General features: G+C 48.4%; 2 protein-coding genes and 1 pseudogene across 2 annotated transcripts; 2 read left to right on the top strand and 1 right to left on the bottom strand.

Annotated features, from left to right (window-relative positions):
* Nucleotides 1–9,902: 9,902 nt before the first annotated feature.
* Nucleotides 9,903–10,464, bottom strand: LOC136551830 (histone H4). Its single transcript, XM_066543377.1, has one exon. It carries the CDS (start codon nt 10,393–10,395, stop codon nt 10,084–10,086), a length of 312 nt encoding a protein of 103 aa, XP_066399474.1. The 5' UTR covers nt 10,396–10,464; the 3' UTR covers nt 9,903–10,083.
* Nucleotides 10,465–19,104: 8,640 nt separating this feature from the next.
* Nucleotides 19,105–20,705, top strand: LOC136551829 (uncharacterized). Its single transcript, XM_066543375.1, has one exon. It carries the CDS (start codon nt 19,332–19,334, stop codon nt 20,355–20,357), a length of 1,026 nt encoding a protein of 341 aa, XP_066399472.1. The 5' UTR covers nt 19,105–19,331; the 3' UTR covers nt 20,358–20,705.
* A 1,245-nt stretch (nt 20,706–21,950) lies between these two features.
* On the top strand, nt 21,951–23,246 carry LOC136551828 (uncharacterized; annotated as a pseudogene).
* The last annotated feature ends 663 nt before the right edge of the window (nt 23,247–23,909 follow it).

The following is a 23,909-nucleotide window of genomic DNA, read 5'->3' as shown; positions in this document are numbered from 1 at the left end:
GTAATTGGACCGATCCCTGAAAAGTGACGGGCAGATCGATCTGCCCTAGTGGCACGGCTTGCCTACCAGGCACTGATGCCATGGAAAGGCTGCTCGGATGGGATGGAGGTTCATTCGGTCGACACCCATCTCGTCGAGCGTCTTGGCGTACATGATATTGAGGCCGCTGCCTCCGTCCATCAGTACTTTTGTGAGCCACTTTGGACCGACAATCAGATCAATGACAAGTGGGTGCCTTCCTGGGTGTGGGACGGCATCCAGATGGTCAGGTCCGGTCGAAGGTTATGGCAGATTCTGACCACCGAAGGAAGGCAGGCATGGTCGGTCCAGCTGTATAGACTTCATGGCGTGCGACCTTCTAGCGGCGCTTGGAGTCGTAGGCCATTGATCCTTCGAAGATCATGAGGGTGCTGGTCAGCATTGGGAAGGCGTCGTCCTTCTCCTCTGTGTCGTCTATGGCGGGAACAGGTTCCTTCCCCTGCTCCCCTTTGTTAAGGCCCTGGACAAGTATTTGTGCATGAGGCCGCAATCCTTGTATAGATGCTTGGCCGGGAAGGCGTGGTTTGGGCATGGCCCCTCGAGCATTTTCTCGAAGTGGTTCGGAGTGCCCTCCATGGGCTTCCGGCCACCTTTGTGGTCGGTAGCAGCCACGAGCGAGTTGTCGCGCTGTTGCTTCTTATTTTTCCTTTTGGCGGGACGGTTGGAGGTGCCTTCGCCGGCGTCCTCGTCCCGCCTCGTCTTTTCGTCGAGCAATCAAAGATGGCTCCGATCCGCCTCCTCTCCAAAGGCGTGACTGGTGGCGATGTCTAGGAGTTCCTTGGTAGTCCATGGGCCCCTACGTCCTAGCTTGTGGACCAGGGATTCGTAGGTTGTCTCGGATAAGAAGGCTCTTATCACGTCAGCGTTGGCAACGATAGGGAGCTCAGTTGCACTGCCTGAGAGAAGTGCTGGATGTACCCACAGAGGGTTTCATCGGCCTTCTGGCGGTAGTTCTTGAGGTCCCATGGGTTTCCAGGGCATTTGTATGTGCCCTGGAAGTTGCCCACGAAGATCTCCGTCAGATCCACCCAACTTTGAATGGTGTTGGACGGTAGGTGCTCCAGCCATGCTCATGCTGAATCGGCCAAAAACAACGGGAGATTGCGAATAATGAAATCATCATCACTCGCACCACTAGCCTGACATGGAAGCCGATAGTCTTCAAGCCAAAGCCCAAGATTTGTTTCGCCAGAATATTTAGGGATATTGGTAGGCGGTCAATACCTTAGGGGGAACGTAGCGTTGAGGATGTGTCGGCCAAAGGCCTAAGGGCCTGGCAGGCCAGGGCTTGGGCTTCAGTCCTTGCCGTTGTCGTAGCGTCCATCATGTCAGGGATGGTACCCGCGGTGGGCCACCTCTCCTGCATCGCCGTGGATGCACCTACGAGCGTCGATGGTGCTACGCACATCGTGGTCATGGCCGAGATGTTGATGCACTGAGATGGTGGAGGGCTGCTTGCCGCCTAGTGGTGTTTGGTGAATAGACATGTCCTTGGTGGGACACGCTGAGGGCGTGCGCTGGCTGGTGTCGGGTTCACGTCGTTAAGACAATAAACTTTCTGTCTGCTGCGCCACCGCACGCTCAAGCAACGTGCGAATTTCTCAGTGGGCGCGGCGATCCTTGGACGTCGTGGCCTCTGGTAGGCCATGCAGCAAGGCGGTTGCTGCTGGCGATGTTTTGGCTCACCCGAGCGAAGTGAGGAAGGGTCCCTATCGTCGGTGAGGATCCTTTGGTGTACGGTGCGGGCCGTGGATGTGTGCGCGCCCCCCGTCTTTGCGGCGTTCAATCTCGCGATTGATGTCCACGTACTCCCTGGACGAGCCCTTGCCCGACCTCATCGATCTCTAGCTGATGGGCCCTCAGCTGCTCCATCCTTAGGCGAGATGGGGCTATCGTCTCTTCCCCAGATCTGCCGTCAGGGTTGTTTGTCGGGGTGACCTCTTCCCCAGAGACACTTTCGACGTGACCCTCGGGGTCTGCGCCATAAAGCATTCCCGAGAAGGGTGGTGGCTCCCCCTACTGGAGTCTGAGCTAGAGAACGATCCTGGCTCCTCGTTGAGGAGCCCATAGAGAGTCTCGTATCATGCTCAATCGCCCCCACAAACTCGATGTCCGTGGGTGACTGAACCATACATAGTGCTAGAAGGTGGCCAGTGGTTGCCGCAGCGTTGCGGAGACCGAACGGAAACGATGTCGGGGCACTCCGTACTGGGGCCTTTCGGAAATAGAGCGACATTGCGCGAGGCCTCCCTGGATAACTAGGGTCCAAGGGAGTTGCCTCGGCGGGCCCTCAAGTCTCAGACGGCTGAGGTTGATGGAAGGGAGAGACTGGGCGGCCGTGTGGGTCAACGCCAGTTCTCCTCCTAGTGTGACGATGAAATCTAGGTCGCCGAAACGCACATGTGCGCCTAGGGCCCAACTGATTGTGTGGGTGGCCATCCGAGGCCTGATTTGGAATGCGCAAGCCCCTACCTGGCGCGCCAACTATCGGTGTTTCGTACAAGCACCGGCAAGTAAATTTGTAGTAATGCTGTATTAGGCTCGGATGGTGCGCTAAAGGACACAAGATTTATACTGGTTCGGGCTGAATATCCCTACGTCCAGTTTGTTGCTGCTCGTGTTATTAGCACCATGAATGGTTCATAGTAGGGGATACAAACGATCGAGAGAGGGACAGGTCCTAAGTCTCTGATGGAAGGGTCGAAAGGAGGCCAAGAGCTTGGTAGCAACTTGACTGTGTGTGTGTGTCTCATGTTGTTTTGGTCCGTCCCCCTATTTGGAGGAAGCACATCCCCTTTTATAGATGAAGGGGCTGGCTTTACAAGGGTGAGGGCTTAGAATGCGTACTCTACCTAGTCTTGTGGCTCACGTCTACCCAGCCTGGTTTCTCATTCCGATGAGTGCGAAGGATGATAAGCGCCTATAATACTGTTGATGCCCCTGTAGAATGTCAGGATGTTTGTAGAATACTGCCCTACGTAGGGTATGGGCTGCAGTATAGTGGTTTTGACTTATGAACCTTGCCCAGCCTTGCTCCATACGCCTTCTGGCTCCTATGAGTCCTCTGTCGGAGGGACACGGGGGTCAGGGGTCCGGAGTAGCGCTGTGGGCAAGGTCCTTTGATTTGGTGGACCCGAGGGGTCGGGAAGCGGGCGTCGCTCCCTTGGGTCCATAACATGGCGACGGCTTGTCCGTCCTTTGTGGAGATCGCAAATCTTTTTCTGGAGTGTAGTGGTTGTCGTATATCTTCATTAGGTTCCGTGTCCCAGAGCTGAAGGCGGCGCCTACAACTCTACAGGGCGAGGAGCACGCTCCTGCAATACCTTTTGGGCTCTACGGCACCCGGAAGGGTCTAAAGCACATGTCTAGTCGCTCCCTGGCAGTACCTTTCCTGCTGGGGCGTAGGGTATGGTCCTTGAAGCCATGGTTAACCCGAACGTCTTGTCTTGCTCTGTGCCCATGATCATGAGGGAACGAATGAGAAGTTATTAGGTAAGATGAAACCAGCCTTTGGACATCGAACGGGGGCGAGGTTCATCCTCGATCGTCGGGCGAGATAGAGTCTAGTCCTTATCCCTTGGGCATGACCGAGCCCACCCCCCGGGGGTCGGGCGAGGCGGAGTCTATCCCTCAACCCTTGTGTGAGGCAGAGCTGTCCCGAAGGCGTCGGGTGGATCAGAGGCCTAGCCCTTAGCCCTCGGGCGAGGCGAGGCTGACCCAAAGGCATCGGGCAGAGGTGAAGACTAGCCCTTAGCCTTCGGGCGAGGCGGGGCTAGCCTAAAGGCAGTCGAGCGAGACGGAACCAAACTTTTGTCATTCGGGCAAGGAACGTAGCGGTGCCCTTGTCTGTCCTGAAGTTTTTAACGTTCAATGGTTATTGGTTCCTCCTCCTGGGGTACCCTAGTATTAGGTCCCTAACAGTGACCCTGCTCACTGGTCCCGCTACACTAGGGTTCTCTAAGGTTCCAATGTGCCCATGGCTGAGGTGGTGGTGGAGAATAGGTATAGGATCCATGGTGCGTAGGACGGCCCGTCCATTGATGGTTTTGGAGGCAATGGACAAGAATTAGGTGTCAAAGGGGAAGCAGCTTAGGATAACATGGATTTGGACTGGTCAGTTGACTGCAAGTAGCAGTTTCATTCAACTACAGTAGGTTGTATAAGCAATGACTTCGATGTGAATGAGTTCAAACAGGAAGAGGAGGAGCAGGAGGAGGAGGACAGGATTGGTGATGTAGTTAGCAGTGATTCAGACGATTCTGATGATGACCAAGGAGGTATAGATGCTGTGGCAACATCGGCTGATACCATGCCAGTATCGGTTCATACTATGCCATTACCAGTACGAACTGAGGTTTTACATGGTGTCTATGTTTAGGGTAGACTAGTCATAGATTTAGCTGTAGATGATAACCCCTATGATTCATGGGCCAGAATTAGCGAAGCACAGCAGTATGTTCCACCACCACCTTACACAGCGACTGAGCTTGAGCAACTAAGGTCCAAGAACGTACCTTTCAGGGGCGTTCCGAACTAGAGGGATGTCAGCATGACAGATATGGCAGTTTGTGATACCGGTCTCTAGATATGTAGGAATTCATTGTATAACCATGAGACAGAACCCCTTAGGAAGGGGATGATATTCAACACAACGTCAGAGATGAAACTCTTCCTTTAGGACTATGTTGTGTACCACCATAGACCGTACACCGTCACTCATTCGGACCAGGAGTTGAGGTACCACTTGATATGCAAAAACTAGTTGTCTGTGGAGGTTAAATGCACGAAGGAGACAGAGTGATGGCAAGTGGAGGATAACTAAAGTTGTTGAACCCCACACTTGCCTAGACAATAGGGGAAAGGAAAATCATCAGCAGCTCACTGCACATTACCTTGCTCAGTCGTATATTGGGCCTCGTTGATGATAATAACGATATCTCGGTGTCTTCTTTACAATAGTCCATATCTGGATTCATTAGGTATGATGTGTCCGTACGAAAAGGCTTGGCGTGCTAAGCAAATCGCTCTCGCTGATTCGATGGGGTACTTGGGAGGAAGCATACAACAGGGTGCCCGCATCTTATGTGCAATGCATTATTACAACCCTGGCTTGAAATGGTTTGTGGACATCCGGAGGGATATTTTTTTGGGACCCATTGAATCATGTCCTCTATCGTGTGTTCTGGTTGTTCGTGCACAAATAGAACATGCATTCTAGTTTTGTCGGCCAAGTCGTACTTATTGATGGCACTTTCCTGATAGGAAAGTACAAGGACACCTTGATGATGGCTGCTGCTGTTGATCCTGAGGACCAGATAGTACCCTGTGGCTTTTGCTTTGGCAGAGGGAGAGAACAATGAATCAGTGGTCTTGGTTCATGCGGCTACTATGTGTCCAAGTGCTCGGCCCAACTCACACTATATGTTTGATCTCTGACCAGTCATGCAGGGCTTCTTAATGCTGTAGGTGAGCAAATAGATGGGTTCCCGCCTCTAGTACATAGATGGTGCATGAGACACTTTGCCGCAAATTTCTGGCGGCTGTCAGCAGAAGAAGGAGGTATGTGACAAAGTCAAGGCTCTATGTTGTGTACGTACAGAGCACGAGTTCAAGGAAACAAAGAGAGAACTAGACAAGATGGTAAATGCAGCGGGAAAGGCCTGGTTAGAGGCGCAGATGGAACAGAAGGCTTAGTGGGTGTTAGCATATGACGAGGGGGGTTTCAGGTATGGCACCATGACTACTAACTCCTCGGAGTCCTTCAACTGTGTATTCAGCGGAGTTCGATCGTTGCCTGTGTCTGGAATTGTTGAGTTCTCCTTTCATAAGTGCAACAAATATTTTATAAAGAGGTGGGAACTTGCACAGAGGAATATAGCTGAGCAGGGGCATTTTGGAAAGGCTAGAGCTGAACATTTGAAGGAGGCCAAGGAATTGGCCAAGCAGTACACCGCCGAGCCATATGGACCCTGCCGCCATATCTTTAGTGTACGGGGCAAGGGTGGCACAAGCTTGGACGGCGAACTGTTATGGTGGACGAAACTACCGAGTTGATCTTGAGAAGGTAGAGTGCAGTTGCAACGTCTCTCAGATCATGCATGCCCCTTGCTCTCATATGATCACGGCCTGCAGGGTTCACGGGTACAACTATGAGGATCTACCATATATGTCAACCTTGTATCTCCGTTCGAACACCGTTAGAATTTAGGAGATGAGCTTCGAGCCATACCTAGACCCAACACAGTGGCCACCTTATAATAGTTATGACTAGGTGCAGCATCCGGATCTAATGAAGGTAGGAAAGGGTAGAAGGAAGAAGAAGCGACTGAAGGGGGATATGGACGCTATGAGTGGGTATGGCGAAGACATGTACGGCGGGGAGAGACTTCAACGAGACCCGTGATAGGAATCTTTTCTCCATTTGCAAGCAATCTGGCCGCAAGGCTAGCCGGCATAGAAGACAATAGGTGAGTTTATATTGTATTCGTATTACATAACAAGTAGTTCAAATTGTGCTATGGTAAATAATGTTTATCTAAAAATATTAATTTGAATACTCTAACCCTTTGTTTATCATTTTGTAACAGGATGGCCCTCTCCAACGCCGCACCAGCTGTACCCCCTTCTTGATGTGGAGTACGATGACCCCCTTCTTCTATTGGACGATGAGGTTTCCAAGAGGCGTTCAAGGGATCCTTACATTCAGTGGGACTTAGTTCATTACGTCGAACTTATGTCGAACGAATATTATCGTTGAAAACTTGTACTCATAAACAAATGAAAATATTATGTGCCAACTCATCATTCATTTATTAGCTTCATGTTCGTTTTGTACATCACTTGTAGTTTAGCACAACACCGACAACAACTCTATTGCTGTAGGCTAGCCAGTTGGCTGATCGCGTCACTGACGCGCCATGTACTATGGCGCAGCACAGATCGTCGTGGCCTATGGCGCGGTAGAACCATCCTATGTGGCAACTAAACCCGAGCTACGGCGCGGTAAATGATTATGTTCATTTTATAAATTTTGAATGCGTGATACAAACAGTTGTGATCACTTAAGATCGATCATGGGTAATTCGAGTACATGATACATGGGTACAATACATCAGTAGTTCAAATCGAATAATGCATGGAACTAACAGATGTCGCAATCAAAAACTCTTAGTCAGAAATATATTGAGTCAGCAACTCGTCGTCCGAGTACCAATCCTCAACCACAACCCTGTTGCTGTGGCTAGGGTCACCTGCACTACGCTGATCTACCTTTCGCCTATAATAAGCGGCCTCCGCTTCATCTGCGGCCTCTACGGCCTGAGTGAAGAACGTGTCGTCATCCTCCTCCGCCTGTAAGCCCGCCTCTGCTAGAGCGATGAGCTCGCTCAGTCTGGTAGTGTCGTCCTCAGCCTCCTCCGTCGGTAAGCCCGCCTCTGCTAGAGCGATGAGCTCGCTCAGTCTAGCAGTGTTGTCCTCAGCCTCCTCCGCCGGCAAGCCCGCCTCTGCTAGAGCGATGAGCTCGATCAGTCTTGCAGTGTCGTCCTCCTCCTCGTCCCCCTCATCAGACACCACAATCGATGATTCAACGGTATGACCAGCTCGTTTTCTATGCTCATCTAGCTTCTTTTGTTTTGCTTTTGGAGGTTCTTCGGGCCATTTGTTCTTAGGACCATAGAACCACTCTTTGAAACGACACTTCGCCATTGAATATACCTAAATAACGTGACATTAGTACATGACACATATAGCTCAACTTTTCAACAAATACACTTTGCACTTACTTCATCCTTGTTTGGACACACAAACTCCAACGTATTGTCAGGGTTTATCACGGCTCGGTCTCTGCAATGGCACAGAGGAGGTTCCTCGAGTCGTCTAACTAGTGGCTAAGTGCTTCTCCTTAGCCGTCATTGGAGGGTTAGGGGGAGGTGGAACCCACCGCTCGAAGTGCTCTCGTAGATGTCGCCCCCTCCACCAATCGTCGAAAAGGAGGTATCTGGGGTCAAATTTGTCTGCACCGTCGATCCACTGAAAGAAAAGCATCCTCTCATGGTCCAACACAACAAAAATTCAATAAAATATTAGTAACCTAGTAATACAAACGAAAAGAAAAATATACGAAATAATTACTTATATTAAAACGACTGCACGTGTAGAAGCAACGAGCCACTGTGTCCGGATATCTCGATTGAAACACGTCGGCCGGACGACCATAGTCACAATTAGGGACAGAGAGTTGAGGAGGGACGGGGGCATCTTTGCTAGACTCGTCGGGGTACATTTCTCTAGGACGACCCCGGTTTCGCTATAACTGCTCCCGAAACATGTCTTCCATCTAATAAAACGGTTCAAATTAAACATCAATCAAAACAACGCAAATTAATAAAAAATATAATCATTTACAATGTAACTAAAATATTATAAACAACAATTATAGCAACAAAAAATACATGGCAAGCATACTTCTAACTAAATCATTAACCTTAACATTGACAAACTCAAACTTATATCTTCAAAATAGTTCCCAAACAAAATTTTTCTGCTAACCTTAACTCCATTCATAATATCATATCTAGCATTCAAACGAAAATAAAATATGCGTCATAACCTTAAACGAGGACGAGGAGGGATGGTTTTAGCCGGAGGGGGAGGTGCGCCTACATGCGGGCGTGGTGGCTGCACCAGGGCAGCCGGCGGCCTGGCAGGCGCAGTTCGCTTACTGCCTCGGCTGGCTTGCTGGTGCGGGCGGGCTAGCTGGCATGGGCGGACGCGGCCGCAGCGAACGGTGTCCTCAGCCGCGGGCAGGCGCGGGAGAAGGCGGGCGCGGCGGCACTGCCTTGTTGTGTTTGTCGCGGAACGCCGACTGCTCGGGCAAGAGGCAGCGGCGGTGGTTATACCGGGCTCTGCCGCGCCACGGATCAGGGCGCAGCACTGCAGCGCCAAGATCGGTGGCGCGGCAGAGCCTTGCCATGTCAACGGTGATGGTCGCCGCCACGTAAGGCCTCTGCCGCGCCGCCATGCATGGCGCAGGCACAGGCATTTCGCCACGTCATGGCAATAGGACGCGGCCAAAAGTGTTAATTTAAAAAAACCGACAGTGTTAGATTTAAAATTATATTAAAAAAAGAGTTAAATTAAAAAAAAATCCACCTATACAAACAGGCTCTAAGCATCATCAATAGTTCAATACATCTTTTAACTTCAATGGTAATAGATTAACATGAACAAATGTCATGTTCGCTTGGTTGATAAGCCATAGCTAAAAGTATTATTGACTGATTTATTGTGAGAGAAAAATATTATTCATTGACTAAAAAAAATACGACTTATAAGCCAAACGAACGGCGCGAAAGATCTGGAACGCTTTATTTCCATCCCCTGAAACTGATGCCCAGTTCAGTCTGGCATTATAAGTTTTCAAAAGAGAGAATTCGTCCACCTGCATTCGTTTATTTGTCAATCAAAATTCCGAATTGAAATGCTACCATAAGACTGAGCAGGATCATCAGCATTACAGCCCGAACAGAACCTTTCCAAAACGAATTACTGTAACAAACAGAACAGAAAGTGGTTTCAGGATATGACACAATCTGTCCCTCTTTGAAAATCTTGGCATATAGGCTGGAGAGTACACTGCTCACACAGATTCTATAATTCGGCACTTTCCACTTAATTCTAAGTTTCAGATTACAAACAATGCAAGTCTTAACTGACGAAACAAGTGCCCTGGGCAGTCAGATAAACTACTCCTACACCTTCGAAAACTGAAATGCAACTCCGAAGTACACGAACTGGCAGTCAGATAAACTACTACACCTTTGAAGACAGAAATTTGATCTAATTCGCGAGAAAGTGGCACCAGATTGACGGCAAAAGGTTGCCCAGGAATCACTTCAATTCTCGAACGATAAGATTGGATTACATCAGAAACACAACTGCAACAACACTACTGCTACCACCAGTTAAAGCCAAAGGCAGAGACCTAAACAAAGTGGCCCTAACGACACAAGGCATCGACGAAAGCAAGGAGAAGAGGCGCCCAGCCTAGCCTCCGAAGCCGTAGAGGGTGCGGCCCTGGCGCTTGAGCGCGTAGACGACGTCCATGGCGGTGACGGTCTTGCGGCGCGCGTGCTCGGTGTAGGTGACGGCGTCGCGGATGACGTTCTCGAGGAAGATCTTGAGCACGCCGCGGGTCTCCTCGTAGATGAGGCCCGAGATGCGCTTCACGCCGCCCCTCCGCGCCAGCCTCCGGATCGCCGGCTTGGTGATGCCCTGGATGTTGTCGCGGAGCACCTTCCGGTGGCGCTTCGCTCCGCCCTTGCCCAGGCCCTTGCCTCCCTTGCCGCGCCCCGACATCGCCGCCGCCGCCTCGCACGGGCCCTCTTCTCTAACGGAGACGAACAATTGGGGAATTTTCTGGTGTGGGGAGGAAGCTTGGGAACTGATGGATTTGGATGGGGCGAGTAATATAGAGATGCGAGGCGAACTGGGAGGCGTTGGATGGGGAGCGATCCGCGTGAGGGGCGCGAGGTGTGGCGTGGACCGTTGGATGCGAAGGGCTCGACTTCTATTGGTGGAGGAGCGGGAGGGCGGATCGAGGAGCGCGTGGGGTTTCTGGGTTTTTGGCGGTGGTGCGCGCGGAGGGATGGGAATCCTATGGAAAATTTGGGGTTTCTGGTAGGGAAGCAGCAAATTTTTGGGTTTGGCCGTTTGGTGCGTGGTGGCCTGGTGGGCGGTTGCGGGCTGCTTGCTAGATGCTGGGCTAGCGAGTTAGCGAGTCCGATAGGTTTTAGACTTTTAGGCCTGAGCTTTGAAGGTTTGTCCCGATTTTTCTTTCTAGACTATAAAACAAGTTTTTTTACCTCTCTTACTTTTAAAACATTTTGAGTAGATGAGACTAAGTTCAAAGTTCAGAGAGGTAATCGGACTACAAATTTTTTATTTAAAAAAATAAAATATCTAAAAATGCATAGAAATATAATAAAAATTATATAACTATATGTACATGGAAAAATAATGCAATTCAAATTCTAAAATATGATTTAACCTTAGAAAGTTTGGTTTACCCTGAAAATTTTATGAAACTGGTTTTAGTTTTTTTTTCTAAAATCATGATCTATCTTGTAGTACATAGCTTGAAATTGATCTAAACCCTTATAAACTCATTTTGGTGCTTATTTGCCTAGTAGACTCTCTCGTTATCTATTATAATTAGTCGATGTTGATTATCCAGACTATTTTGAAAACGCCAGTGGAGCGTCACCAGAATAGTATGCGCGGAAGGGTACATGCAGCCACGCAGGCTAACATAGCTACTTTGAAAATTTATCTTGGACAGGGGGCCAGTGTCCACCCTACCACACATACATAGTCCTAGCGACACTTCACTGGCACTTCTACGTAGTCGAACGATCAACATCGACTAATTATAATGGATAGCGAGGGCTTCTACTAGCAAATAAACACCAAAATGAGCATGTAAACATTCAAACAATTTCAAGCTAAGTGCCATAAGACAGATCGAGCATGATTTTAGAAAAAAAAATCTAAAACTAGTTTCATAATTTTTTGATGTAAAAACAAATTTTCTATGAATTTTATAAAATCAAACCTAGGTTTTAGGATTTTCAATTGCATTATCTTTTCCATGTTAAAATGTCTTGATAGATTTTTGAAACTTTATTTTTATGATTTTGGATATCTTTTAAAAATATTTCAAGTCTAATTTACCTCCCTAGACTTTTAACCTAGTATGATTTACTCACCTCCTCCGCTCCACTAGCAAAACCACCGTCAAAACTAATGAAGGTGCAAAAACAAACAGTTTCAAAAGTTGAAGGAGGTAAAAAAAATGGTTTTAAAGTTTAGAGAATAAAATCGTACAATCATGATAGTTGAGGAGGTAAATTAGACTTTATCCTTATGAGTTTGTGTTGCAGCCTAAAATAGATGGCAGTGTTTCCAATGTGGCCCAAAAAAAGGTCTGCATTTTATTATGAAGCGAAGGCGCGTGATAAAGTATAGTGAATTAGACGATACACGATTCACAAACAACTTCGTTAGAGCAAGGTCAATAATAGAGCCAAGTGCTTGACTATAAGTCAAGTTATAAGAGCTAAGTCAAGCAATAATTGTCTCCTATTTATCTATAGAAAAGTTTTTTTATTATTATGTAGTACCATGTCTTACTTTCTCTTTCCTACTTCTCCTCACATACACTATTGTTTGGGCCCACAGATGCCTATACTCCCGTGGCCAGCTTGGTGCTAGAATAAGGCCTTGTTCGTTTGTCTTATAATCCGTACTTTTCGGCTTATTTTTTCAGCCGAAACAATATTTTTCTCAAACAATAAATCAGTCAGAACAGTATTTTAACTTATTTTTTCAGCGAAGCGAACGGGGCGAGCCAAGCTCTCTTCTCTCTCCTCCACATCAGCAAAAATGCTGACTAGCTTGACTATAAGCCCATTACTGTACTTGCTCTTACAACTTTATGATGCGATTATCGAGGAATTCACTGTGGCGTAATCATACTTAGGATGCCGTGCCTCGTTCTCAGCTCAGTAAGTGGGTGAAGTTTGAGTAAGTCCAGTAATAGAGTCAAATGTTCGGTTATAAGCCAAATTTTAAGTGCCAAGATATACAATAGTTGTCTTTTATTTATCTACCAAAAGCTTCATTATTAATATTTTTACAAATGCCACACCTTCTCTTTCATAATCCTCCTCACATTTATTTGATGTTTGGGCCTATCTAATAGTTAGATAGTCTATTTAGATCATTTACTAGTACTAATTTTAGCTACTAAGGTCAGTCTCAGTGTGGGGGTTTCCATGCCCAAGCTTTCAAGATTTCATTTGCTGGAAACAATGTAGATATCTTTCATCCCTGTAAAACTCATTTCATTCTATGAAACCTTCGTCATCTTTCTCTTCATCTATTTTATGATATATCAGCTTATTTAATGTAATGAAACTATCATAAAGCTTTTATTAAGACTAGTCTAACTATTAGCACCAGTAAATTCAAAGCAGGCCCTTACAATTTAGAATTTGAACGGAGTGAGTACGTACTTAGTATTGTACGTCTCTAATGGTAGATGGCTTATGTCATGGACCACGTTTTTATATATATTGTAGCTGCCCACCGGTGATTCGGTCGGATAAATAAAAGTAACTGGGTTGGTTTACCTCGTAAGTTGAAGTTTGCTTCCACGCGACGCCGCGCGCTGCCCCCTCCCCTGAAACGCGTAGAGTTCGTAGGGGGGAAAACAAAGACTCCATCCCAGATCCTTGATCGAGTCGTGTCGTGTGCTTGTGTACAGACTCGGCGCCTCGGCGCTGTAAATTCTACCGTGCATGACGTTGGAGAAGCACCTGTGGCTCTGTGCCGAGGAAGAAATTCACCTGGGCTTGCAAATTTTTGCAATCTGGACACTATAGCACGTTTCGTTTGTATTTGATAAATTTTATCTGATCATGGACTAACTAAGCTCAAAAGATTCGTCTCGTGATTTGCAACCAAACTGTATAATTAGTTATTTTTTTACCTACATTTAATGCTTCATACATGCGTCCAAAAATTAATGTAACAGAGAGATAGTTAAAAAACTTAAAATTTAGAGGTGATCTAAACAAGGCCTAGTCCTGGACGCCGCTGGCTTCCGTATACCGGCATCCGGCGACCACCGGAATCAGTTTGGTGATGCGTGCTTTTCAGTGTCACATCAGGGTCAGCGAGCACGGCACGCAACTCTAGTGGTCAGAGACGCCCGACTCATGGTCCATCACTGTAAACACTGTGCCGCGAAAGGAGACGCTGAAAGATGCACCTCCTCTTCCCGCCCGGCGGCCGCCGCGCTAACATCAACAACCGTCGTCCAAAATATAAGATTTATTTGTTTTTTTATAGTATTATAGATAAATAGTTTAATATCTATTTTTAATCTTCTCTAATAAAAAGATCCAAAAGATAACCATTTCTATAAATTGGTCTCTAATAAATGATACTTAGATTTGAGTTATGTCTCTCCTGACACTTATCTTTCATATAAGTATTCTGTTGAACGCTATCAGCCTGTTCGCTTGCTCGTAAATAATCGTAAATTTTCAACCGGAAATAGTGTTTTTCTCTCACACCAAACCAACCAGCAGTAAATAATTCACGATACGATACGGCCTCCTGAACAGGCTTATATGTATTATGTTGAATATCTATTTTAGGTTTGGGTTCCGTAATAGGTCTCTCGTTGGAGACAGCCTTAGCACGCATGTTTGTGTAACTTGAGAGGGGGATTTTATTTTTATTTTTCTCAACGGTTCGTCGATGTTTCCTGCCTTGTACCAGTTCGTCGCCCTGCATGTGCGAACGGCGCTGGTCGCCAGCCCCTGCAGGCTGTTGCTGCTGGTGTGTTTGGTCACGCTGTGCTGCTGTGGCGACGGATGCCGCACGCGGTGCTCCGACCGGGTCTCCGCTAACGGGCACAGCCACAGGGTGGTGGCATCTGCTCAAGCACCTAAGGCCGTGTTGAGTTCCTTCTTCTAAAGTTTACTCCATGTCCTATAAAATATTTAGATATATCATATAGAATATTTGGACAGATACATAGAGTATTAAATATAAACTTAAAAATAATTAATTATACAATTTGTAACTATTTTGCGAAACGAATCTTTTAAGCCTAATTAGTTCATGATTTGACAATATAGCGCTACAGTAACACATGCGCTAATACCGGATTAATTAGGCTTAATAAATTCGTCTCGCGTATTACTGACGGATTCTTTAATTTGATTTTTTATTAGTATCCGAACACCTCATACGACACCTGATTTGACACCTCAAAACTTTACGCACTCAATTTAAACTATGCCTAAACACGTCCAACACGGTACGTGTCCGAGTCAACTCCGTCGTGTAGGCCACGCAGGTACGTATCTGTTGTTGTTGAGTCGTGGCGTGGGTGTTGGTCAATCTGGGCATAAAAAACTGAGAACCGAGAACCGAACCGAACTAACCAGAACCGAAACCAAAGTAACCGAAACCAAAATATTCGGTCCCAGGTTCTCAGGAACCGAAATTAATACGGTTAATTCGGTTCCAGCACTCGGTTAACCGAATTGACCTGAAATATCCGAACTATGTAAAGGCCCCTAGAATACAGCCCACCCCAAATTGAGGTAAACCCTAAGCATCGATATCACTGAGTCACTCTCCTCAGTCCTCACCGCCCCCGACCCCGCCCCCGCCGCGCCGATCCGCCATCCACCCCGCGGCGCGCGGCCCCGGCGCTCCCGACGCTGAGTTCGCGACCCCTCCCCTCTGGTCTCCGGCCCTCCCCTCTCCTCCGCGACCCCGATAGGCCGACACGGCCAGCCCCCAACCGTCTAGGGGCAGGCGGCCAGCAGTCCAGCACCGCCGCGGGAGGCAGGACGCACCCTACACCCACCCCACCGCCGGCCCTAAGCCGCCGTCGCCCGCCGCCACTTCTTGTGATCTACTCCACAACGGCTACATCAATTGCGTCCTGCAATGTAAGTGTTAAAGATCTTACTGTATTTGTGACTAATTTGTTGTGGGGATTTGTAGTTGATAACTTGACTGCATTTCGTTAGATGTCTAACGAGGACATGGACCAAGACATGAGGGATTGGGAAGAGACCTATGGCGGGAGTGATGGGAATTTCAAGGATGATAGTGATGCAGAGAAGGATGGTGCTACTACTGGGGCTGATGGTGATGCAGAGAAGGATGGTGCTGCTACTGGGGCTAATGGTGATGTAGAGAAGGAGAAGGAGGTCATTCATGTAGAAGCTGAGGAGGAAAAGAAGAGAAAGCCGATGGCATCTAGATCTAGCATGTGGGATCACTTCACCAAAATCTACGATAAAGGTCAGTTGGTCAAGGGAAAATACAACTATTGCAGCAATGAAATTGCAGCACATCCAGTGCTCAATGACACATCTACTATGCGTAAGCATTTTAACACTTGCAAGCGTAATCCTCATAGAGTTAGTGATGATGCAAAACAAGGTGTTTTGTCAGTAAATCAAGGCACTAATGTAGGTACTTGGAAGTTTGATCCTGAATTGCTTAGGTCTGCTTTTGCTGAAATGATCATAGAAGATGAGGAGCCATTTAAATTTGGTGAGAAGCCTGGTTTTAGAAAGTTCATGTCTCTTGCTTGCCCTAGGTTCATTATCCCTTCTAGAACCTTGATGTGTGCACTAGGTGGAACTCGACATATGATATGCTAAAAGCAGCTTGCACATATGAAAATGTGTTTGCAAGGTATCCAGATGAAGATCCATACTATACAATTGAATTGCTTAGTGACATTAAGCTAGGTGCTCCCGGTCTAGGAGTTCCTGATGAGCATGATTAGGATAATGCAAGAAAACTAGCTAAGTTTCTAGGGCATTTTTGCTGAAGTAACGAAACATGTTTCATCATCATTAAGTGTGACTGCTCACACTTACTTTCATGAGATTGGAGAGGTCAATGAATTGGTGAATGAATGGATGAGTAGTTCTGATTCTATCCATCAAGAAATGGGGAGAACAATAAAAGACAAGTATGATAAGTATTGGGGGAAGTGGCACGAACATTTAGAAATGTAAAATGACAAGGCAAAGGGAAAGGAGAAGGAGAAGAAAAATATTAACTTGCTAATTTTTGTTGCTGCTGTAATTGATCCTAGATACAAGCTTTCACAGTATACAGAAATGGTAATCGAAGAGATGTATGGTGACGGTGTTGGACAGAAAGTTTAGGCTGTAATTACCAAATGCTTGCAAGACATTTTTGAAGAATACAGGAACAATAGTTCTCCAAGTGATGTGCAACCCCAACCAAGTGAATCACCCCCATCTTAGCAAGGTAGAGAGGGTGCTAAAAAGTTGAAGACTAAGCTGACAAAGAAGATTAAGTTGAACAATGGAACAAGCAGTTGCAGCAGGGGCAGCAAGACTGAACTGGATAAATACTTGGCTGAAGAGTGTGAAGAAGATACCAAAAAGTTTGATATTCTTGCTCGGTGGAAGGGGCAGTCCACTAGATTTCCCATATTGTCTACATTGGCTGATGATGTGCTCGCCATTTCAAATATCCACAGTTGCCAGTGAATCGGCCTTTAGCACAGGTGGGCGTATTATAGATGATTTTAGGAGTTCACTCACTCCATTTGTGGTTGAAGCTCTTGTTTGCACTTAAGATTGGCTTAGAAGAGCAACTCCCATCAACTTAGTAGAGAATACAGAAGAATTGACCAAACTAGAAGAAGGTGGCTATTTATTGTACCATTTCTTTACTGTTTTCAACAATGAATTTTTTTAATATTTTTTTTGTTTGCTGTTTTCTATTTTCAGAATTTATTCAAGAATTCAAGGACAAAGCCATTGTTGATGCTCATGCTACCAAGTCACAAATCCAAGGCAGCAAAAAGAAGATGGTTACATCCACCAACATCAGCTCATCACAGCCAAGCAAGTCCTCCAATCCAAGCAAATCCTCAAAGGAAAGCAAGAACAAGAAATAGTCTAAGATAAATGACTATGAGCTATATATATTATTTTCTTACTTGTTTCAGTTAGCAAATATTGTTTCAGGCAGAGTGGGCGAGTGGTTGTGGACTTGTGCAGTGTGGACCGGTTCCTGTGAAGGTGCAGCCATACAGGGCTGCGGGCTGGTGGACTTCTTGTTTCACTTGCTGTTGGACCTCTTGTTTTTTCATTGCTCTGTATACTTGAATATGTGTGTGTGGTGTTGGACGCCTGGAGCATTGCTATGTTGTTGGACCTCTTGTTTTTTACTGCAGGCTTGAATATTGCTCTATGCTTGAATATTTGAGAGAACAATAACATATATATGTTGTACTGTTGTTTTATGCTGCATTGCTTTTTAAATAGTCACTTTTCACTACATGAAAATCAGGCAAAATACTGCCGAAATTTACAATTGAATGAGTTGTTTCTTGGTTCATGAAAAATTCAGTTCCATCAGTTAGAACCGAAACCGAACCGAATTACCCGAAACAGAAATTCCTCGGTTCCGTATTGTTAAAGTAACCGATCGGTCCCTTCTTCTCAAGTAACCGAATTAGCTAAAGAACCAAAAAACCGAACCGATCGGTTTTAGTTAACCGAACGCCCAGACTGAGGTGTTGGTGAACTTGTCTGTTTCAGCCTTCGGGATGGCCAGGGCCGTACCAGTCGCCCGCCGGACATGTTCTTCACTTCTTCATCAATCGGCACCCGGCGCCGGCAGGAAGCGATGAGAGAAATGCCAAACGGCTACGGTCCCCTCGTATGACTGCGACTGCGACCTGGAGCATGTCGTCGAGTAGTCGTTTCAGCTTCAAACGACCCCTGACCTCGGCGGGCGGTGGTGATTCCTTGTCACTATCAAGGCGCAATTCCAAGGAACCGATCGATAATAACAGCGGCTGCACGGGTGTTCAGCTGGTACAGTTCTTGTTTCAGCAGAACACTATTCAATCGTTCAGAACCAACCGAAATCTAGTGTTCATCGGACCAGCCTTCGCTCAGAGTCACAGAAGACGTCCGACTCGTGTGATCTGAACCACACATGCATTGCGAAAGAGATGCTGAGGTATCGATCATGCCAGCTCGATCCGCTTTCCGCGCTAGCTGGAACATCGGCTTGACTTCGTTTCATCATTCATCCGAGAGCTCAACAGTTTTAACTAGACTACAGACTCGAGCCGTGCTGCCGTGGATTCCTGATTATCCATTTCTGGATTCATTTTGTCTGAAAGAGCTAGTTATTAGTTACAATTAAAAAATTAGCCTGAATTAGTTCGGTTAGCTAGCTAGTTGACTAACAACTAGTTGAAAGCTTGATTAATAAATTTGTCCATCTATTAGCCCCATGTTTGGATGAGCCAAAGCTAATTTTAACTCATTTAGAGCTAACCGACAATTAGCTATTAGTACCAAACACGCCGTTAGTTCTGAGTTCATCGTGGCAACTCCATGGGATCTTCAGAGATGGATATAGAAACAGAAGATGATGCGTCGCACGAAGATCCATTCCATCGCATGTACATGATGCAGCTGTTGGGCTTTCTGAATTACAATATGGAGTACTAGTGTGTTGTTACGTACTCCTATGAAATTCATTCATGACACCAACTAGTTGCTTATTTTTCTTTTGTCAAAACTTATTACAGGTGGCGAGTCTCGATCTCAGCCGATCCTTCTTCGAATTCCACAAGAATAAATTAAAATCTCCCGCCAGCTCCTCTACGGTTTGTTTAATGTTTATAAACTCAAATGGCGATCACATCCGAGAGCTCTACAGGAGGCTTCCGTTTAGCCAGCCCGGCCCCCGGTCACGACGACCTCGACTCGACCATGAAGCCGCCCACGTCCACCGCCACCTCCTACCTCCTCCTCGCCCCGCTCGCGATCCTCCTGCTCGTCTTGGTGCTACCCTCGCTCCGCCCTTGGTCCCGCGCCGGCTCCGCCTCCGACGATGGCCTTGGCGTCCTCTGCGCCGGCTTCGTCGACGTCGTCGCCGCCGCCGCCGCGCCGACACCGGCCGAGACGACACGGCCGGCGGAGTTCAGCCTGCTCGTGGGCGTGCTGACCATGCCGAGCCGGCGGGAGCGGCGCGACATCGTGCGGATGGCCTACGCGCTGCAGCCGCCCCCGGCGGAGGGCGTCGCGCGCGTGGACGTCCGCTTCGTCTTCTGCCGCGTGACGGACCCCGTGGACGCGGCGCTGGTGGCGGTGGAGAGCCAGCGGCACGGCGACATAATAGTGCTGGACAACTGCGCCGAGAACATGAACGACGGCAAGACGTACGCGTACCTCTCCTCGGTGCCGAGCCTCTTCGCCGCGGAGCCGTACGACTACGTGATGAAGACCGACGACGACACGTACCTGCGCGTGGCGGCGCTCGTGGTGGAGCTCCGCTCCAAGCCCCGCGAGGACCTCTACCTCGGCTACGGCTACGCCATGGGCGGGCAGCCGATGCCGTTCATGCACGGCATGGGGTACGTCGTGTCGTGGGACGTGGCGGCATGGATCGCCGGCGCCGACGAGATCCTGGCGCGCAACGACACCCTGGGCCCCGAGGACCTCATGGTCGGCAAGTGGCTCAACCTCGCCGGCAGGGGCAAGCACCGGTACGACCTCAAGCCCAGGATGTACGACCTCAACTGGGACATGGACAACTTCCGGCCGGACACCGTCGCCGTGCACATGCTCAAGACGAACCAACGCTGGGCGGCGACGTTCAGGTACTTCAACGTCACCGCCGGGATCACGCCGTCCGAACTGAACCACCTGCCGTGATCGTCGTCATCTCATCGAGCGACCAACACTTGGTTCTTTTTTTCTTTTGTGCTAGAACGAATTGTTTGCAATTGTTAAGAGTAAGGGAAATCCTTTTGCAAGTGGTCGTGCGACACTCGAATGGACCATGGTAGAGGGGAGCATTTGAGTCACCTCCCACGTCGTGTCATGTCGTGTGAGCCAGCCGATGGTTCGGCCGTTGACGCGATCCAAACCGCCGTGCAAGTTTCTTTCTCGGCGAGGCGACGGCCAGAAAAGGCTTGGTCTTGGCCTCGCTCGTGACATGACATCTTCGCCGCCGATTCATTGATCTACGGATCGGAAAACAGCATTGCCAATTTAGAGCCGTTTGGTCGTAAACGATCGTAGATTATTTACTGCTGGCTGGTTTGGTGCGAGAGAAAAATACTATTCTAACTTATAATCCACCATCGTAACGAGTAGTCCTTCGTCTCTGTCGTCCTTGGAAGAAAAAGGATGCCAAATTGCCAATCTAGTCTCTGTGTAATGTCTGATTTCCTGTCATCCTGTCCCTGTGTATTCTCCGCAATGATGAACGACACTGCAAACTGCATGTTGCAGGCCGTATACTGCCTTGTACTGTACTAATCTCTTCCGCAAAAGTATAATTACGCATGGAAGCTGTGCCTTCCACAAGTAAGCAACTAGCAAGCACACAAGTTGTTATTTCCTTGTTTTACTTATATTTGGCAGGCAAGTCAAGAATTTCCACAAGTAAGCAACTACGACATTCACTTTTTCTAGTTTTATTATACGAAGGCCCAGAAGAGACAATTCGAGTTAGCAAGTCGCAAGCGTACAGCCTTCTTTCGGAGAGATTTTGCCAAACTTAAACATGTGTGCCATCACAACCAAATGTGGCCGGTTGGTGGGGGTGGGGGTTTAAGCGCAAGATAATCCCACTTCTAACCCTGTTCATTGAATTAGTATCTTGTGGTCCTGATACATAGTTTGCAAGGTTGTATAGGGTGGTTGGTTTACACAAGGTTGGTGCGATCTCAGCTTCGATCATATGACGATGTGATCAAGCAGGCAAACCGTGGACGCCATCAACGGATTGTGCTTCACCAACACCAAGCAAGCAGTAACCGACAACGAATCGTGCCGTGTCCCCATCGGCCTCCTCGAACCTGTTGTGGCCGCCCGTCACACTCGCACAAACAAGCAAGCTGCGAGCGACTAAACAACGCCCTTTCCGTGCCCGGGAATGATTGCTCGTGACCTGTGACCGTTTTTTTTATGCATCACGGCTTCACGAGCTGTCAATAATCCATGGCCACGAGAACAGATGGAATCGAAGATAAATTTAAAATATACAGCTCGAAGGCGTTCCAGACTGCCGCTACTTAATCATGTTCGCGGACGTTGAAACTTCTCCCTCCCATACCCATCACGCATTCACAAAACAAGTACGTACACCACATGCTCTCCAGTAGTCTCGACGTCGCGTGGCCGATATGCCATTTCACCGCTTTTTTTAGAGTTTAAGGGCAGTCGCCCCGGCCCATTTCACCGCTTTCTCCCGCCATGCACGAACGTTTCAACCAACACCTCGACACGTCGGCTCGGCGTGCGCTTTATAAGCCGACACCCGGCGCGCGGGGGCCGGGGGCACGCACGCGTACGTTTCGCTTCAATTTTCACGGAACGGAACGAAACGCAAGCTGGCGGTGTGCGCTGCGCCATGAAGACCACTTCGTCGCACGGGCTCCACCACCTCCACACCGCGTCGCTCTGCACGCCGTACCTCCTCCTGGTGCCGCTCGGCCTCCTCGCCCTGCTGCTGGCGCTCCCGAGCCTCGGCTCCTCCCACGCCCGCTCCCAGGGCCTCGGCGTGCTCTGCCGCGGCGCGGCGGGCACCGACGGCGGCGGCGGCGGCTACTACTCCGTCGCGCCGACCGGCTCCGACGAGAAGAAAGCCTCCGTCGTCGCCGACGCCGACGCCGAGACGCCGCCGCGGCCGCAGCCGGATCTCAGCCTGCTCGTGGGCGTGCTGACCATGCCGAGCCGGCGGGAGCGGCGGGACATCGTGCGGATGGCCTACGCGCTGCAGCCGCCCGCGTCCGCGGCGCGCGTGGACGTCCGCTTCGTCTTCTGCAACGTGACCGACCCGGTGGACGCCGCGCTCGTGGTGGTGGAGGCCCGGCGCCACGGCGACATCGTCGTGTTGGACTGCGCCGAGAACATGAACGACGGCAAGACGCACGCGTACCTGTCCAACGTCCCGCGCCTCTTCGCGTCGTCGCCCTACGACTACGTGATGAAGACCGACGACGACACGTACCTGCGCGTGGCGGCGCTCGTGGAGGAGCTCCGGGGCAAGCCCCGCCACGACGTCTACCTGGGATACGGCTTCCCCGTCGGCGACGACCCCATGCCGTTCATGCACGGCATGGGCTACGTCGTGTCGTGGGACGTCTCGCGCTGGGTGTCCACCAACCAGGACATCCTGCGCCACAACGACACGCACGGGCCCGAGGACCTGCTCCTCGGGAAATGGCTCAACATCGGCGGCAGGGGCAAGAACCGGTACGACCTCAAGCCCAGGATGTACGACCTCAACTGGTTCATGGACAACTTCCGGCCGGACACCATCGCCGTGCACATTGCTCAAGGACAACCGCCGGTGGGCGGCGACCTTCAAGTACTTCAACGTCACCGCCGGCATCAACCTGTCCCACCTGCCGTGATCGACCAGTTAATCATTTCGATTTTTTTTTTCTGTGTATGCGTGTATTTCCTATTTTCCTTGACTGACGTTGGCTGATTGTGCCAAGGTGGCGTGCGTAAGCCACATTCGTTTCTTGTATTTGTTATTCTCTGATTGGAATCGTCAACGATCAACATGCCATACTGGCATTAAATTTTGCTTCGCAGGTACTTTGGCTGATACTCTTCTCTTCCAAATTATAAGTCACTTTGACTATTTTTACATAGAATTTGCTATTTATCTAGACTTACGTTATATCTAGATGCACGTAGCAAAATGGATACACCAAAAAACTTAAAACGCCTTGTAATTTGGAACGAACGGAGTACTAATTAATTCAGTTTCTCCATTCTCTTTTCTGGTATGATCATTACTCCCTTGGCCCATAAAAAGAATGTAACTATAGATGCATAGTCCCTCAGTCCCAAAGTATTTGCACATTTGGCATTCAAAAATTGTCCCAAATTAAAGTGCCATATAGGGTACCTAGGGTACAACATCTACTGACTACAGCAGCCACAGCAGGTACGACCATGAAATAAAAAGAAAAACTGGACAAGAGAAAGCAACGTAGGATCCAGAAGCTTCCCTATCCACTCGTTTGGTTAACCCGTTTGGATTGCCGTACGACGCCACCAAAGGCTCCAAATCAAGTCAGATGGATGTTTCTAGGGATAGCAGCGTCATTTTACGCCAGTCTTGATTGCGCGCCCAAACCTAGATGTGCAAATATTGTGGGACGGAGGGAGTACAAGTTAAACAAGTTTAATTTTGATTGAGTTTATAGTGAATAGTATTAACATTTATGTCTCTAATTAGGT

The sequence above is a fragment of the Miscanthus floridulus genome, chromosome 4 (assembly GCF_019320115.1).
Source record: "Miscanthus floridulus cultivar M001 chromosome 4, ASM1932011v1, whole genome shotgun sequence".
NCBI classification, from domain to species: Eukaryota; Viridiplantae; Streptophyta; class Magnoliopsida; order Poales; family Poaceae; genus Miscanthus; species Miscanthus floridulus.
Note: the sequence above shows the minus strand (reverse complement) of the source record. Positions and strands in the feature narration are given on the sequence as shown.